The sequence below is a fragment of the Phacochoerus africanus genome, chromosome 11 (genome assembly GCF_016906955.1).
Source record: "Phacochoerus africanus isolate WHEZ1 chromosome 11, ROS_Pafr_v1, whole genome shotgun sequence".
Lineage (NCBI taxonomy): Eukaryota > Metazoa > Chordata > Mammalia > Artiodactyla > Suidae > Phacochoerus > Phacochoerus africanus.
The window spans coordinates 104,759,433-104,775,664 of record NC_062554.1 but is presented as its reverse complement, the minus strand read 5'-3'; the positions used below and the strand labels follow the sequence as shown (position 1 = coordinate 104,775,664).

Below are 16,232 nucleotides of genomic sequence, written 5' to 3'. Positions count from 1 at the left end.
AGCATATGAAAGTTCACAGGCCAGGCTATGGGTGAAATCGGAGCAGCTGCTGGCCTATGTCACAGCCACAGCAATGCAGGATCTTTAACCCACTGAGTGAAATGAGGCCAGGGGTTGAACCTGCATCAGCATGGATAGAAATCTAATTGGTAACCCCCTGAGCCACAACGGGAACTCCCCCTGCTTAGAGTATAATTTCTCGGGTACTTCAATGGGTGAGTAGAGACGCTCCTAGTCACCCTTATCTCTCCTTATTCAGTGACTCTCTCTCAAAACTATGGTCAGGTGGTTCTCTGTCTCATAAAACCAGCTCCACCGAGTTTAGTGAAAAAGTAAATGCATGTTGGAGTTCCCATCATGGTGCAGTGGTTAAGGAATCCGACTAGGAACCATGAGGTTGCAGGCTTGTTCCCTGGCCTTGCACAGTGGGTTAAGGATCTGGTGTTGCCGTGAGCTGTGGTGTAGGTTGCAGACGCGGTTCGGATCCCTCGTTGCTGTGGCTGTGGTCCGATTAGACTCCTAGCCTGGGAATCTCCATATGCCGCGGGAGCGGCCCTAGAAAAGGCAAAAAGAAAAAAAAAAAAAGCAAATGCATGTAGGAGCTCAGAATCCAGGCACTTCATGACGAAGATCAGGTAGAGAAAACGTGCTCCTTTCCCGTCTTATTGCCAGCGCCGTGCAGCAGGCTGCTCACACCAAAGATGCTGCTTAGGACTCTCCACTGGACACCCCCGGAATTACACAAGTTCCTTCTGTTATTAGTCCATCCTCGTGTGTTATTACCACATGAGGCCTCATTCACTGGCTCGACAAGTACTGAGGTAGGAGCTTGAGCTGAAACAATAAAAGATCATCTTGCCCAGCGCTCAGCCGGGACGGGGCATCCGGCCATGCGCCCACAAGCGGCTACCACAGGCCTCCCTCTTCCTCCGTGTACTCCCCACCGCACACCTCCCTACTATACCATTCGCGGTGAGGGGCAAGACTCCACCGCCAGGTCGCAGCCACTTGGGGGCGCATCACGTAACCGCGCCGGGCGGAGGGGGCGGTGCCGGGCGGAGGGGGCGGTGCCGGGCGGAGGGGGCGGTGCCGGGCGGAGGGGGCGGTGCCGGGCGGAGGGGGCGGTGCCGGGCGGAGGGGGCGGTGCCGGGCGGAGGGGGCGGTGCTGAACGTCCGCCACGGGGTCTGGTCGCACGGCAACGTCCCAACGCTGAAAGATGGAGGCCCGCAGCCCCAGGGAGCTCGAGGCCAGGAATTATTTGGAGAAACATCGGATTATGGAGTTGCTAAACTATCTCACCAGTGCCCTCCTCTTTTTCCGGCCGGGTAAGTGTCTTGCCTATCCCTCGGCTTTCTGTCCCACACCGAGCTGTCCCCAGAAATTCCCGGTGCAGCCATCCCTCCACTCCCGCGTCCCGGTGGTCCAGCTTCTCTCCGGGATACCCCCCACCCACCTCTTCACCCACACACACTCTCCTGCCTCTCGGCCATTTGAGCCTTTCTGCTGCAGGTTAATGCTGTGGCCTTCAATTAAACAAGGACTTACTGAATGGCCTCTTTGTACCTGCCACTAGCCGGGTGTGGCGGGACTCTGGCAGGTGGAGAGCTTGTGGCAGGTGGGAGAGAGGCTGTGGGGTCCTACACCCTGGCTCCTGGATCCACCCCTGAATATTGTGAAACCGTAGGCAAAAACCTGACTTTCTCTTCTAGAAAATGGGTATTATAATAGTACTCATCTCATGGCAACGTGGGGGAGATTAAATGAATAATATATAAATCACTCTCATGCCTGGTAAGCAACAGATGTTTCCAGTGTTACCCCTGCCCTCAAAGAGTTTTTAATCTGGGAAGTTCCCGTTTTGGCTCAGCGGGTTACCGACCAGTTTAGTATCTATGAGGTTGTGGATTCGATCTATGGTCTCGCTCAGTGGGTTAGGGATCGGGCCATGCTAATGAGCTGCTGCGTCGGTGGCAGACCTGGCTTGAATCCTGCATTGCTATGGCTGTGGCTCCCATTCGACCTCTAGCCTGGGAAATTCCATATGCCCCAGGCAGAGCCCTAAAAAGTCAAAAAAAAAAAAAAAGTTTTTAATCTGGTACAAAAACAATTTATAGGGTAAAAGAAAACGTGTTCTTGAGACAGATTTTTCTGACATTTTTAAGAATCTGATCCCCTCACAAAGTTTGAATCACTTCATAATGTGGGGGTGGTCTGTAAATTTAAAAGTTAGATTAAGGTGAAAGTAATTTGATGTCCTTCTCCCCAGGATGCAGAATTGTAATTTGCCAGCTTTGTGTGAAGGGCCCAAAATGACAAAATTGTCCTATTTGCCTCTGTATAAGAAATGTAAATACCAAACATTCCAATTTGGCCAAAATTACCCAGCCAACATGAAGTGTAAATGTGATCGAGTTCTCTCTACTTGTTTGAAAACAATATAGCAGTAAAAACTGCAACAATTAAAAATAAAAACAAAATGAAAAAACAAAAGTACAAAGGAATGCATTTTTTAATGCACTGGGGAAAGGTTGCTATCAAACTAATTTTTAAAAACCTGCTTTTTGAAAAAGTGAATAATTACTATCTCTTGCTGGTGTTTGGTTTGGTACTGTGGTGGTAAAAATCATCTTTTGCTGTTAGATGTGGAGATATATATATATATATATATATATATATATATATATATATATGTATGTCAAAACTTCAGAAATAGCAGAAGACCAGTGAATCGCCAAAGTAATAATTAGTAAAAGTTTATTGTTCACATGCCAAAAAGACAGTTTGCAAACCAGGAGCACTCAAACCAAAATAAGGAATGAGGCTCAGGGGTATATTGTTATAAAGCAGCTTACATGATGAGAAGGCAGTGATTGTTTATCCTTCACAGTAATTGGTTTTAATATTAGAGTCTTCTTAAATAATAGGAAATTGGCTAGTGGTTACTTCATATCAACCTTGGGAAACTGTTTATGATTTCCAGAGACATAAGCAACAAATAACCCAGGTCAAGTTAATCTTGCAAAGTATGCTAAATTAAGCTTTGCTTATATAATTAAACTGCTTTTGTGTGCTCAGGGAATTTTTCAAGGCTGATCTCCATTTGGTCTTGATTTTAACAATTACCCCCACTTTTGATCATTCTCTCAGCAAGCTTAGAGTATGACCAGCCTGTACCGCGTTATCCTTATTTACCACCATTGAGATTCTTCAGGCCAAAGAATCACAAACAGAATACACTATTTTCATTAGCTGAGTCCTTAGGCAAGAGAGCCATGTAGTCATTGGTTTCATCATTTATGTGGTTAAAGTTGATTTCATCCAGGAGTCAGATCCTAATGGATGCCATTTGGCATGTGAATGGCTGCTGCCAGACATTTAAAACTCTCAGGAGTTATACAGCACGATAGAGAGGATAATATGATAATTCCAAGGAAAATAATAGCCAAGGATTGAAAAATTGTCCAGAGGAGAGATTCCCAGGAGACTAGACTTAACCAGTTAAATAACTTAAATGGGCTATAACCAGCAATTTTAAGTTTTACCTTTCTAAGTCAACCTACATTTTTTTTTTTTCGGATTATGTGCCATTAGGGTTTTTTTTTTTTTTTTTTTTTAATGTTATTTGCATAGGTACAATGTAAAGAAATGTATGCTCATGATTAGTCAGGACAGGATGAATGTGAGGTTGTTTTATTTTGTGAGTCAGTGTTGCAGCTGAGTTTCCACCTAAATGAGGCTTCCATATGGTGTGAGCAATCAGATAATTTGAGAGGCACTTCTGTGGAAACAACAACAACAAAAAAACAAAGACAATTTGAGCAAATTATAATTTCAGTTTCTGAGTTTAGAAGCAGCCATCTGAGAAATTTCTATTTAAAATTTTTTTTTCTTTTCCATTGTGGTTTATTCGGGACATTGAAAATAGTTCCCTGCACTATACAGTAGGACTTTGTTGTTTATCCATTCTGTGTATAATAGTTTGCATCTATTAATCCCTCAGTCCTAATCCAGTCCTCCCCTGCTCCCCCTCTGCCTTGGCAACCCCAAGTCTGTTCTCTATTTTTGTGAATCTGTTTCTGTTCATAGATAAGTTCATTTCCGTCATACTTTAGATTCCATGTATAAGTGATACCATATAGTATGTGTTTTTCTGTTTCTGATTTACTTCACTTAGCATGATAATTTCTAGATCCCTCCATGCTGCTGCAAATGCCATTATTTCTTTCCTTTTTATGGCTGAGTGATATTCCATTGTGTATTCGTACCACATCTTCTTGATGCACTCCTCTGTCGATGGACATTTAGGTTGCTTCCATGTTTTGGCTATTGTGTATAGCGCTGCAATGAATATTGGGGTATATGTGTCTTTTTAACATGGTTTTCTCTGGATAGGTGCCCAGGAGCGGGATTGATAAATCAAATGGTAATTCTATTTTTAGTTTTTTAAAGAATCTCCATATTGTTTTCCATAGTGGTTACACCAATTAACATTCCCACCAACAGTGTTAGAGGCTTCCCTTTTTTCCACACCCTCTGCAGCGTTTATTGTTTGTAGACTTTTTGATGATGGCCATTCTGACTGCTATAAGGTAGTATCTCATAGTTTTAATTTGCATTTTTCTAATAATTAGTGAAGTTAAACATCTTTTCATGTGTTCTTTGGCCATCTGTATGTCTTCTTTGCATAACTGTTTAGATCTTCTGCCCATTTTTTGATGGGGTTGTTTGCATTTTTGATATTGTGCTGCAAGAAGTGTTTATATATTTTGGAGATTAATCCCTTGTCAGTCACTTCATTTGCAAATATTTTCTCTCATTCTGTGGGTTGTCTTTTTGTTTTGTTTAGGGTTTCCTTTGCTGCGTCAAAACTTCTAAGTTTAATTAGGTCCCATTTGTTTATTTTTGTTTTTATTGTTATCATTCTAGGAGGTGAATCAGAGAGATATTGCTGTGATTTATATATATATTTTCCTCTAAGAGTTTTAAGTATCTAGCTTATATTTAGGTCTTTAATCCATTTTGAGTTTATTTTTGTATATGTTATTAGGGAGTGTTCTAATTTTGTTCTTTTACATTTAGCTGTCCAGTTTTCCCAGCACCACTTGCTGAAGGGACTGTCTTTTCTCCATTGTATTTTCTTGCCTTCTTTGTCAGATTAGTAGTAGGTGCATAGATTAGACATAGGTGCATTGGTTTAATTCTGGGCTTTCTTTTCCACTGATCTGTATCTCTGGTTTTGTGCCAGTACTGTACTGTTTTGATGACTGTATCTCTGTAGTAGTCTGAACTCAGGGCGCCTGATTCCTCCAGCTCCATATTTCTTTCTCAGGATGGCTTTGGCTATTCCAGTTCTTTTGTGTTTCCAAACAGACTTTAAAGTATTTTGTTGTAGTTCAGTGAAAAATATCCTTGGTAATTTGATAGGGATTGCATTTGGTGGTATAATCATTTTGACAATATTGGTTCTTCCAATCCAAGAGCATGGTATATCTTTCCTTCTGTTTGTGTCATCTTTGATTTCTTTCATCAGTATCTTACAGTTTTCAGAGTACAGGAATTTTATCTCTTTAGCTAGGTTTATTCCTAGGTATTTTATTCTTTTTGATGCAATGGTAAATAGGATTATTTCCCTAATTTCTCTTTCTGATCTTTCATTGTAGTATATAGAAATGCAGTTGATTTCTGTATATTTATGTTGTATCCTGAAACTTTACCAAATTCATTGATGAGCTCTAACAGTTTCCTGGTAGCATCTTGAGGATTTTCTAGGTATAGAATCGTGTCATCTGCAAACAGTGATAGTTTTACTTCTTCCTTTCCAATTTGGATTCCTTTTATTTATTTTTCTTGTCTGCTGTGGCTGGGACTTCCAGAACTATGTTGAATAGTAGTGACCAGAGCAGACATCCATATCTTGTTCCTGATCTTATTGGGCTTTCAGTTTTCCACCACTGAGAGTAATGTTAGTTGTGGGTTTGTCATATATGGCCTCGATTATGTTGAGGCAGATTCCCTCTACACCCACTTTCTGTAGGGTTTTTTGTTTTTTGTTTTTTGTTTTTTTAATCAGAAATGGGTGTTGGATTTTGTCAAAAACTTTTTCTGAATCTGTTGAGAAAATCAAATGGTTTTTATTCTTCAGTTTGTTAATGTGGTGTATCACACCAATTGATTTGCCAATACTGAAAAATCCTTGTATCCTTGGGATAAATCCCACTTGATCGTGGTGTATGGTCCTCTAATGTATTGCTGGATTCAGTTTGCTAGATTTTGTTGAGGATTTTTGCATCTCTGTTCATCACTGATATTGGCCTGTAATTTTCTTTTTTTGTGGTATCTTTGTCTGGTTTTGGTATCAGGGCAATGGTGGCCTCATAGAATGAACTGGGGAGTGTTTCTTCCTCTGCAATTTTTTGGAATTATTTCAGAAGGACAGGTGTTAACGCTTCTCTAAATGTTTGATAGAATTTGTCTGTGAAGCAGTCTGGTCCTGGGCTTTTGTTTGGTGGAAGTTTTTTTTTTTGCTTTCTTTGTTGTTGTTTTTGTTTGTTTGTTTGTTTGTTTTGTTTGTTTGGTCTTTTCATCTTTTCTAGGGCTGCACTCACAGCATATGGAGGTTCCCAGGATAGGGGTCTATTTGGAGCTGTAGCTGCCAGCCTATGACAGAGCCACAGCAACGCGGGATCCGAGCCGCGTCTGCAACCTACACCACAGCTCATGGCAATGCCGGATCGTTAACCCACTGAGCCAGGGATCTAACCCTCAACCTCATGGTTCCTAGTTGGATTCATTAACCACTGCGCCACGACGGGAACTCCTGGTGGAAGTTTCTTAATCACAGTTTCAATTTCAGTACTTGTGATTGGTCTGTTCATCTTTTCTATTTAATCTTGGATTAGTCTTGGAAGATTGTACTTTTCTAAGAACTTGTCCATTTCTTCTAAGTTGTCCATTTTATTGGCATATATTTGCTTATAGTAGTCTCTTATGATTCTTTGTATTTCTGTGATGTCCATTGTAACTTCTCCTTTTTAATTTCTAATTTTATTGATTTGAGTCCTCTCTCTTTTTTTCTTGCTGAGTATGGCTAAGGTGTTTATCAATTTTGTTGATCTTTTCAAAGAACCAGCTTTTTGCTTCATTGATCTTTTCTATGGTTTTCTTCATTTGTTTTCATTTATTTCTCCTCTGATTTTTGTGATTCCTTTCCTTCTGCTAACTTTGGGTTTTGTCTGTTCTTCTCTGTCTAGTTGCTTTAGGTGTAAAGTTAGGTTGTTTGAGACTTTTCTTGTTTCCTGAGGTAGGTTTATATTGCTATAAATTTCTTTGCTGCATCCCATAGGTTTTGGATTATCGTGTCTTTATTGTCATTAGCTTCTAGGTATTTTTTAATTTCCTCTTTGATTTCTTGAGTGATCCATTGGTTGTTTAGTAGCATGTTGTTTAGTTGCCATGTGTTGGTGCTTTTTGCAGTTTTTTCCTTGCTGTTGATTTCTAGTTGTATAGTATTGTGGTCAGAAAAGATGCTTGATATGATTTCAATTTTCTTAAATTTACCAAGGCTCGATACGTAGCCCAGAATGTGATCTATCCTAGAGAATGTTCCATGTGTACTTGAGAAGAATGTGTAGCCTGCTTTTTTTTTTTTTTTTTTTTTTTGGTCTTTGTAGGTCCACACCTGTGATATATGGAGCTTCCCAGGCTAGGGGTCAAATCAGAGCTGTACCAGCTGGCCTATGCCACAGCCACAGCAACACCAGATCTGAGCCACCTCTGAGACCTACACCACAGCTCACAGCAATGCCAGATCCTTAACCCACCTCGGCTAGGGATGGAAACTGTGTCCTCATGGATGCCAGTCACATTCATTTCCACTGAGCCACAATGGGAACTCTGTATTCTGTTGCTTTTTGGATGGAATGTTCTGTAAATATCTATTAAACCCATCTGGTCTAATGCATCATTTAAGGCCTGGGTTTCCTTGTTGATTTTCTTTCTGGATGATCTATCCATTGCTCTAAGTGGGGTGTTAAAGTCCCCCACTATTATTATGTTATTGTCAATTTCTCCTTTTAAGGTTGTTAGCAGTTGCCTTATATATTGAGGTGATCCTTTGTTGGGGGGGGTGTATACACAGTTGTTATATCTTCTTCTTGGATTGATCCTTTGATAATTATGTAATGTCCTTCTTTGTCTTTTATATTATTTATTTTCATTTCATTATTATTTATTTAGTCTGATATGAGTATTGCTACTCCAGCTTTCTTTTGATTTTCATTTGCATGGAATATTTTCTTCCATCCTCTCACTTTCAGTTTGTATGTGTCCCTAGAAGTGAAGTGGGTCTCTTGAAGATAGCACATATATAGTTTTGTTTTTGTATCCATTCAGCCAGTCTATGTCTTTTGGTTGGGGCGTTTAGTCCATTTACATCTAAGGTAATTGTTGATACATATATTCTTATTGCCACTGTATTAATTGTTTTTGATTTGTTTTTGTTGTCTTTTTTTCTTCCTTTCTTCTCTTGTTCTCTTTTGTGGTTTGATGACTATCTTTAGTATCCTGTCTGGATTGCTTTTTCTTATTTGTGTGTGGATCTACTGTAGATTTTTGGCTTGCAGTTATGAAGTTTTGATACAAGTCTATATATATATATATATATATACACACAAGATTGTTTTAAGTTGTTGGTCGCTTAATTGTAAATGCATCTCCAGTATCCTGCATTTGTAACCTCCTCTTCTCACAGTTTCTGGTTTTGGTAGTATATTTGTGTATGGATAATTTCTCATCTTTACTATATGTAGGGCTTTACTGGTGAGCCTTGTCATTTGCAATATTTTTGTTTCCAGTTGTGGAAACAAACTGGAAGTTGCCTGGAGAAATTCCTTTAGTATTTGTTGTAAAGCTGATTTAATGGTACTGAATTCTCTTAGCATTTGCTTGTCTATAAAGCTTTTGATTTCTCCTTCAAATCTGAATGAGAGCTCTACTGGGTAAAGTAATCTTGTTTGGAGCTTTTTTCCTTTCACCATGTTAAGTATTTTGTGCCACTCCCTTCTGGCCTGCAGAATTTCTGCTGAAAAATCAGCTCATGACCTTATCATCAGGGTTCCCTTGTATGTTATTTGTTTCTTTTCCCTAGTTGCTTTCAGTATTTTCTCTTTGTCTTTAATTTTGGTCTGTTTGATTAATATGTGTCTCAGGATGTTCCTCCTTGGGTTAATTTTATATGGTAGTCATTGTGCTTCCTGGATTTGAGTGAATGATTATGGAAATTTTTGGCTATTATCTCTTCAAATATTTTTCTGTGGTCCTTCTTCTCTCTCCGCTTCTGGCACCCCTATGATAGGTATGTTGGTGCATTTAATGGTGTCCCAGAGTTCTCTTAGACTGTCTTAATTACTTTTCAATCTTTTTTCTCTTTCCTGTTCCATGTCAGTGATTTCCACTACTCTTTCTTCCACCTCTCTGTTCTTATGCTTCCTGTATTCTGTTGGTTGGTTGCTCCTAGAGAATTTTTTATTTCAGGTATTGCATTTTGTATCTCTGCTTGATTAATCTTTCAATCTTGTATTTCATTGCTTAATGTTTCTTGTAATTGATCATTCCTCACCTTCAGTTTATTTCCAAGATCTTGAATCATCTTTACTATCATTAGTCTAAAGTCTTTTTTCATGGAGGTTAGTAATCTCTGATCACTTAGCTGTTATTCTGGGAATTTTTTTTTCATTATAATTTGCCTTGAGGTATTTTTTAATTTCCTTCTTGATTTCCTCATTGACCCATTGGTTTATTAGTAGCATGTTGTTTAGTCTCCATGTAGTTAGTTTTTTCTCATTTCTTTTCCTGTGGTTGATTTCTAGTTTCATGCCATTGTGGTCAGAGAAGATCATTGAAGTAATTTCTGTGCTCATATTTGTTTAGGTTAGTTTTGTGCCTCAGTATGTGGTCAATCCTTGAGAATGTTCCATGTGCACTTGAAAAGAGTGTAAATTCTGATTTTTTTAGATTAATGTCCTGAAAATGTCAATTAAGTCTAATATTTCTATTATGTCATTTAGGATCTCTGTTGCCTTATTCTGTCTAAAAGATCTGTCCATTGATGTGAGTGGGTTATTGAAGTCTCCTACTATTATTGTATTCCCATCCATTTCTCCTTTTATATCTGTTAATATTTATTTTATATATCTGGGTGCTCCTATATTAGGGGCATGTATATTTATAAGAGTAGTATCCACTTCTTAAATGGATCCTTTTATCATTAAATAGTGTCCTTGTCTTTCTTTATGGTCTTCGTTTTAAAGTCTATTTTATCTGATAGGAGTATTGCAACTCCTGCTTTCCTGTCACTTGCATTCACATGTAGTATCTTTTTCCATCCCCTCACTTTCAATTTGTATGTGTCCTTTGCCCTAAGGTGAGTCTCCCTGTTGTTTTTTTCGTTTGTTTTTTTTGGTGGGGGGTGCTTTTTAGGGCACCCACAGTATATGGAGGTTCCCAGGCTAAGGGTCAAATCAGAGCTACAGCTGCTGGCCTACATCAGAGCCACAGCAACGCAGGATCTGAGCCACGTCTTCGACCTACACCACAGCTCGTGACAAGGCCAGATCCTTAACCTGCTGAGGGAGGCCAGGGATTGAACCCGCAACTTCATGGTTCCTAGTTGGATTTGTTTCCACTGCACCGCAGTGGGGACTCCAGGTGAGTCTCTTGTAGACAGTATGTTGTATGCTCTTGTTTTTGCCACTCTATGTCATTTGGTTAGAGCATTCAGTCCATTGATATTTAAGGTAATTATTGATAAAAATGTATTTATCGCCATTTTAAAACTTGTTTTCCAGTGGATTTTGTGTTTCTCCTTTGTTCCTTTCTTTTTTTGGTTGGATGATTTCTTTTTATTTTATGCTTGTGTTCTTTTTAGCTTTGTGAATGTAATGTTTGGTTGTGATTTGTGGTTGCCCTGTTTTTCAAGTATGTTAACCCCTTCCTACTTCTGCTTACTTCAGACTCATAGTCATATAGGCTGAAACACATTCTAAAAAAAAGAAAAAGGAAAAAAGAGTCTAGATTTTCTAGATTTACTTACTTTCCTCCCCCACACTTTATGATTTTGAAGTCTTTTTTTTAATCTTCATGTTTGTCCCTTTGCTGTTCCTTGTGTTTATCATTGCTTTTACAATAGGTTTTTTTTTTTTTTTCTTTCAGATCTGTATACTGGCTTATTTAACTGATTACTTTCCAATTGTGATTTCCTCCATCCTATTTCTTCTTACTTTTTTATTGAGAGTATTTCTTTTAGAATGGGTTTAGTATTGCTGTGCTCTTTTAGTTTTTGCTTGTAGTCTTTAAGTTTTTGTTTTTTGGAGGAATTATTTATTTCCCTTTCTCTTTTAAATGAATTTCTTGCTGGTTAGACTATTCTACACTGCAAATTTTTCCCTTTTATTTATTTATTTATTTATTTATCTTTTTGTCTTTGTTAGGGCCACCCCTGTGGCAAATGGAGGTTCCCAGGCTAGGGGTCCAATTTGAGCTGTAGCTGCTGCCCTACACCAGAGCCACAGCAATGCCAGATCTGAGCCACGTCTGCGACCTACACCACAGCTCACGGCAACGCCAGATCCTTCACCCACTGAGCAAGGCCAGGGATCGAACCTGCAACTTATGGTTCCTAGTCGGATTCGGTAACCACTGAGCCACGACGGGAACTCCAAATTTTTCCCTTTTAGAACTTTGAATATGTCTTGTCACTCTCTATTCTGGCCTACAGTATTTCTGTAGGGAAATCAGCTGATATATGGGGGTTTCCTTATAATTCTTTTTCTCTTGCTGTCTTTAGAATCCTCTCTTTAATTTTTGCCATTTTTATTATAATATGTCTTGGTTTGGGCCTATTTGAGTTCAACTCGTTTGGGGCCATCTGTTCTTCCTGTATCTTCATATCTGTTTCCTTTATATTTGCAAAGTTTTCAGCCATAATTTCTTCAAATGTATTTTTATTTTTATTTTTTATTTTTATTTTTTTTATTTTCCCACTTTACAGCAAGGGGATCAAGTTATCCTTACATGTATACATTACAATTACATTTTTTCCCCCACCCTTTGTTCTGTTGCAACATGAGTATCTAGACAAAGTTCTCAATGTTATTCAGCAGGATTTCCTTGTAAATCTATTCTAAGTTGTGTCTGATAAGCCCAAACTCCCGATCCCTCCCACTCCCTCCCCCTCCCATCAGGCAGCCACAAGTCTCTTCTCCAAGTCCATGATTTTCTTTTCTGAGGAGATGTTCACTTGTGCTGGATATTAGATTCCAGTTATAAGTGATATCAAATGTATTTTTAATACCCTTTTTCTTCTTCTGGAATCCCTACTATGCATACATTGGCCCACTTTATATTGTCCCATAGATCTCTTATATTGCTTTCATGTTTTTTCATTTGGTTTTCTGTCTGCTGTCCTGATTGGGTGATTTCCATTATTTTATCTTCCAAGTCACTAATTTGTTCCTCTGCATTATTCATTCTGCTCTTTAATGCCTTTAACTCAGCCTGCATCTCTGTAAAATATTTTTTTTTCTTTTTCTTAAAATTTTTTGCATTTTATGACTACACCCACGGCATATGGAAGTTCCCAGGCTAGGGGTTGAATCAGAGCTACAGCTGCCTGCCTAAGCCACAGCCACAGCCAATCCAATCTGCACCTTTGACCTACACCACAGCTCACAGCAATGTTGGATCCTTAACTCACTGAGCGAGGCCAGGGATTGAACCCACAACCTCATGGTTCCTAGTCAGATTTGCTTCCGCTGAACCACAATGGAAACTCCTATAAAAGAATTTTCTAATTTTTCTTGGCTCCTCCTTGTATTTTCAAGTTCATTGCTAAAGAAATTAATCTGCATTACTTTTCATATCCATTCTTAATTACTTTATATTTGCTCTTAATTCCTTCATTATTTTCACTATCTCCTTTTTGAACTCGATGTCTGTTAGTCTGCAGAGATCTGTTTCATTATTTGCTCCTTCAGTTGAATTCTCATGTTCTTTTAACTGGGAATGGTTCCTGTGCTTCATTTTGCTTATGTTTTTCTTATTCTGTGAGTTTAGGGAAAACAACTCCTGTAGTTGGAGGGCTATTTATATGCAAGAGAGCCCCTGAGCATTTTTTGAGGGCTTACTGCTTATTTTTAGGGTGCTGCTCATGCTTCCAGGGGAATGGAAGCAATGGTCAGAGCTAGTAGCCAGTGCCTGCTTGCTGGGTCCTTGACACTGGCAAGGACCCCTGGGAAGGTGGCACAGGCTGCTCCTAGTTGCAGGGCACTGGGAAGTGACAGTGATCAGGCATGTGTAGGCAGTGCCTGGAGCATTTGGCAGTGGCAGCACGTGTTTCCAGGCAAGTGAGAGCAACAACAGGGGGTGCTCAGTTGCAGTGCCTTCCTGTGTGCCACCCTCTGAGGTGACTGATGCCACAGGTGGTAGCTGTTCACAGACCCCTAGTCGTGGCAGGGCACTCTTGTGTCAGAGATGACTGCTGTGGTTTGTCCCTGCCACTTGTAGATCTTTCAAGAGGCTGTGCTGTGTTTATCCTACCACTTCCTTTAGGTCATATAAGAGGTGCCCAGCCACCCATAGCCTGCACAAGAGGTCCCTGGTCACCCATAGCAGGAGAAAGTGGCATCTTGCCACCCATAGTCTGTGCCTTCTGAGGGTCCATGCACATATTCCTATGGCAGTCCGCCCCTCCTCCTCTCACCCTCCCAAACAATGGGCCTTGCTTCTTTGGGCCCAGACTTCCTCCAGGGTTCCCTTGGCTGTGTCGTTCTATTCCCCAGCCTATGGCACACCACGTTCTAGCCCCTCAGGTCCTTTCCCCAGAACTGACCTCCAGAGCCTGAGTCTCGGTGCTCAGCCTCTGCCCAAGTGTGTCAGGCTACGGTGTCCAGGGGCAGTGGTACCAGTGGTCTGTGTGGCTGTCACTCTACTTTGCCCTCCTCAGTCCAGCTGCTGTGCTTTTCTCTGTGACTGTGACATCCCTCCATCTCGGCTGTTCTCCCCATTGGTTAGGTCGCTTCCCGGGGTGTGGGTTCCTTTCTTCTTTCACATCTGCCTCTCAGGAGTGCTCGTCCCATCCTGATTCCTTTTCACTCCCTCTCTCTTTCCTGTTGTTCTACCCAGTTATGTGGAGGGTTTCTTGCCCTTTATGGAGGTTCACGTTCTTCTGCCAGTGTTCAGTAGATGTTCTGTGCTAATCATTCTACATGGAGTTTTTTTTTGATGTGTTTGTGGGAGAAGGTGAGTATCACATCTTACTCCTCCACCGTCTTGATCCTTCCCCCTCAGTCCTGCTTTTCTCTTTCTAATTTACTTTGGTTAGTATAAGAATCTCTGGATCCAACCATGTTGCTGCAAATGGCATTACTTCATTCTGTTTTACGGCTGAGTAGTATTCCATTGTGCATATGTACCTCTTTTTTATCCATTCCTCTGTCAACAACACTTAGGTTGTTTCCATGTCTTGGGTACTGTAAATAGTGCTGCTGTAACCACAGGGGTGAATGTATTTTTTTGAATTATAGTTTTTTCTGGATATATGCCCAGGAGTGGGATTGCTGGATCATATGGTAATTCTATTTTTAGTTTTCTGAGGAACCTCCTAATCTTCTCCATAATGGCTGCACCAGTTTACATCCCCACCAACAGTGTGGGAGGGCTCCCTTTTCGCCATACCCTCTCCTCCATTTATTAGTTGTAGACGTTTTAAAGATGGCTTTTCTGGGAGTTCCCACTGTGGTGCAGTGGGTTAAGGACCCAGCATTGACTCTGTGGCAATGCAAGTTAGATCCTTGGCCTGACACAGTTGGGTTAAGGATCTGGTGTTGCCACAGCTGTGGCATAGTTTGAAGCTGCAGCTTAGATTCAATCCTGGCCTGGGAACTCTTCCATATGCCACGTGTGTGCCCCCTCCAAAAAAAGATGGCCATTCTGATCACCGTGAGGTGGTACCTTATTGTACAACTCCCCTTTTTAATTTAAATCCATTCCTATCTTAGCTTGACAATACATAAAATTCCTTTTCCACAAACCTTCTACAACTTTTCATGTCCATTTAGGCCTTGTCCTGTCTTCTTTCTTTCTTATTCTGGAATGTGCCTTTTATGGTAGCACAAAATTATTTTTTTCCCTTATCTCCCACCCCCAAAAAAGAAACCCCTGTCCTTCATACCCTTCCTTACACATTCTCTTGACCTACTTTTAATATACAGTTGTTTTCTCTCACCCTTATTATTTCTAGTAGGTTTATCTTTACATATCAATTATAAATATTACCTGTGATTTTTTTTCCAGTGAAAACTAGGAAGCAGGCATTTGTGAACTATCATATATTAGCATCCTGTAATAGATTAACAAATCTGTAGATACATTACCATCAAAATTTATACTTTTTACAGTGCAGCTTTAACTATGGCAAAAGACATATTAATAGACCCAAATATCTCTTGTTTCCTGTAAAAACTAAAAAGCAAAAGTAGGAGTCCTATGTGGTACATTAGGTTAAGGATCCGGCATTGTTACTGCATCAGCTTGGGCCACTGCTGTGGCATGGGTTCTGTCCCTGGCTCAGGAATTTCCACATGCCGCAGGCGAGGCCAAAAAAAAAAGTCAAAAATAGATAAACTTATGTTTAGCAATCAGTGTCTCAGTACATAATCTTCTCTGCAAATGATCTAGATACTCAGTGAATATCCATTCTTTAGTTTAACTTATTATAAACTTTTATTTACTTGTTTTTATAGTGATTTTTATTTTTTCCATTATAGCTGGTTTACTGTGTTGTCAATTTTCTAATGCACAGCAAGGTGACCCAGTTACACATACATATACATTCTTTTTTCTCACATCATCATGCTCCATCGTAAGTGACTAGACATAGTTCCCAGGGCTACACAGCAGGATCTCATTGCTCATCATTCCAAAAGCAATAGTTTGCATCTATTAACCCCAAATTCCCAGCCCCTCCCACTCGCTCCCCTTCCCCCTTGGCAACCACAAGTCTGTTCTCCATGTCTATGATATTCTCTTCTGTGGAAAGTTTCATTTGTGTTGTGTATTAGATTCCAGATATAAGAGATATCATATGGTATTTGTCTTTCTCTGACTTACTTCACTTAGTATGAGTCTCTAGTTCCATCCATGTTGCTGCAAATGGCATTATTTTGTTTTTTATTGC

The 16,232-nt window shown here is 40.0% G+C and overlaps 1 protein-coding gene across 4 annotated transcripts in view; it reads left to right on the top strand.

The window, feature by feature from the left end:
* Positions 1–1,159: 1,159 nt before the first annotated feature.
* EFCAB10 (EF-hand calcium binding domain 10) overlaps positions 1,160–16,232 on the top strand; it is a 28,302-nt gene continuing 13,229 nt past the window's right edge. For all 4 annotated transcript variants that reach the window (XM_047752380.1, XM_047752379.1, XM_047752381.1 and 1 more), the window contains exon 1: positions 1,160–1,326. In XM_047752380.1, coding sequence (XP_047608336.1) covers positions 1,218–1,326 — 109 coding nt within the window. In that variant the 5' untranslated portion in view covers positions 1,160–1,217. The remainder of the gene's footprint in view (positions 1,327–16,232) is intronic.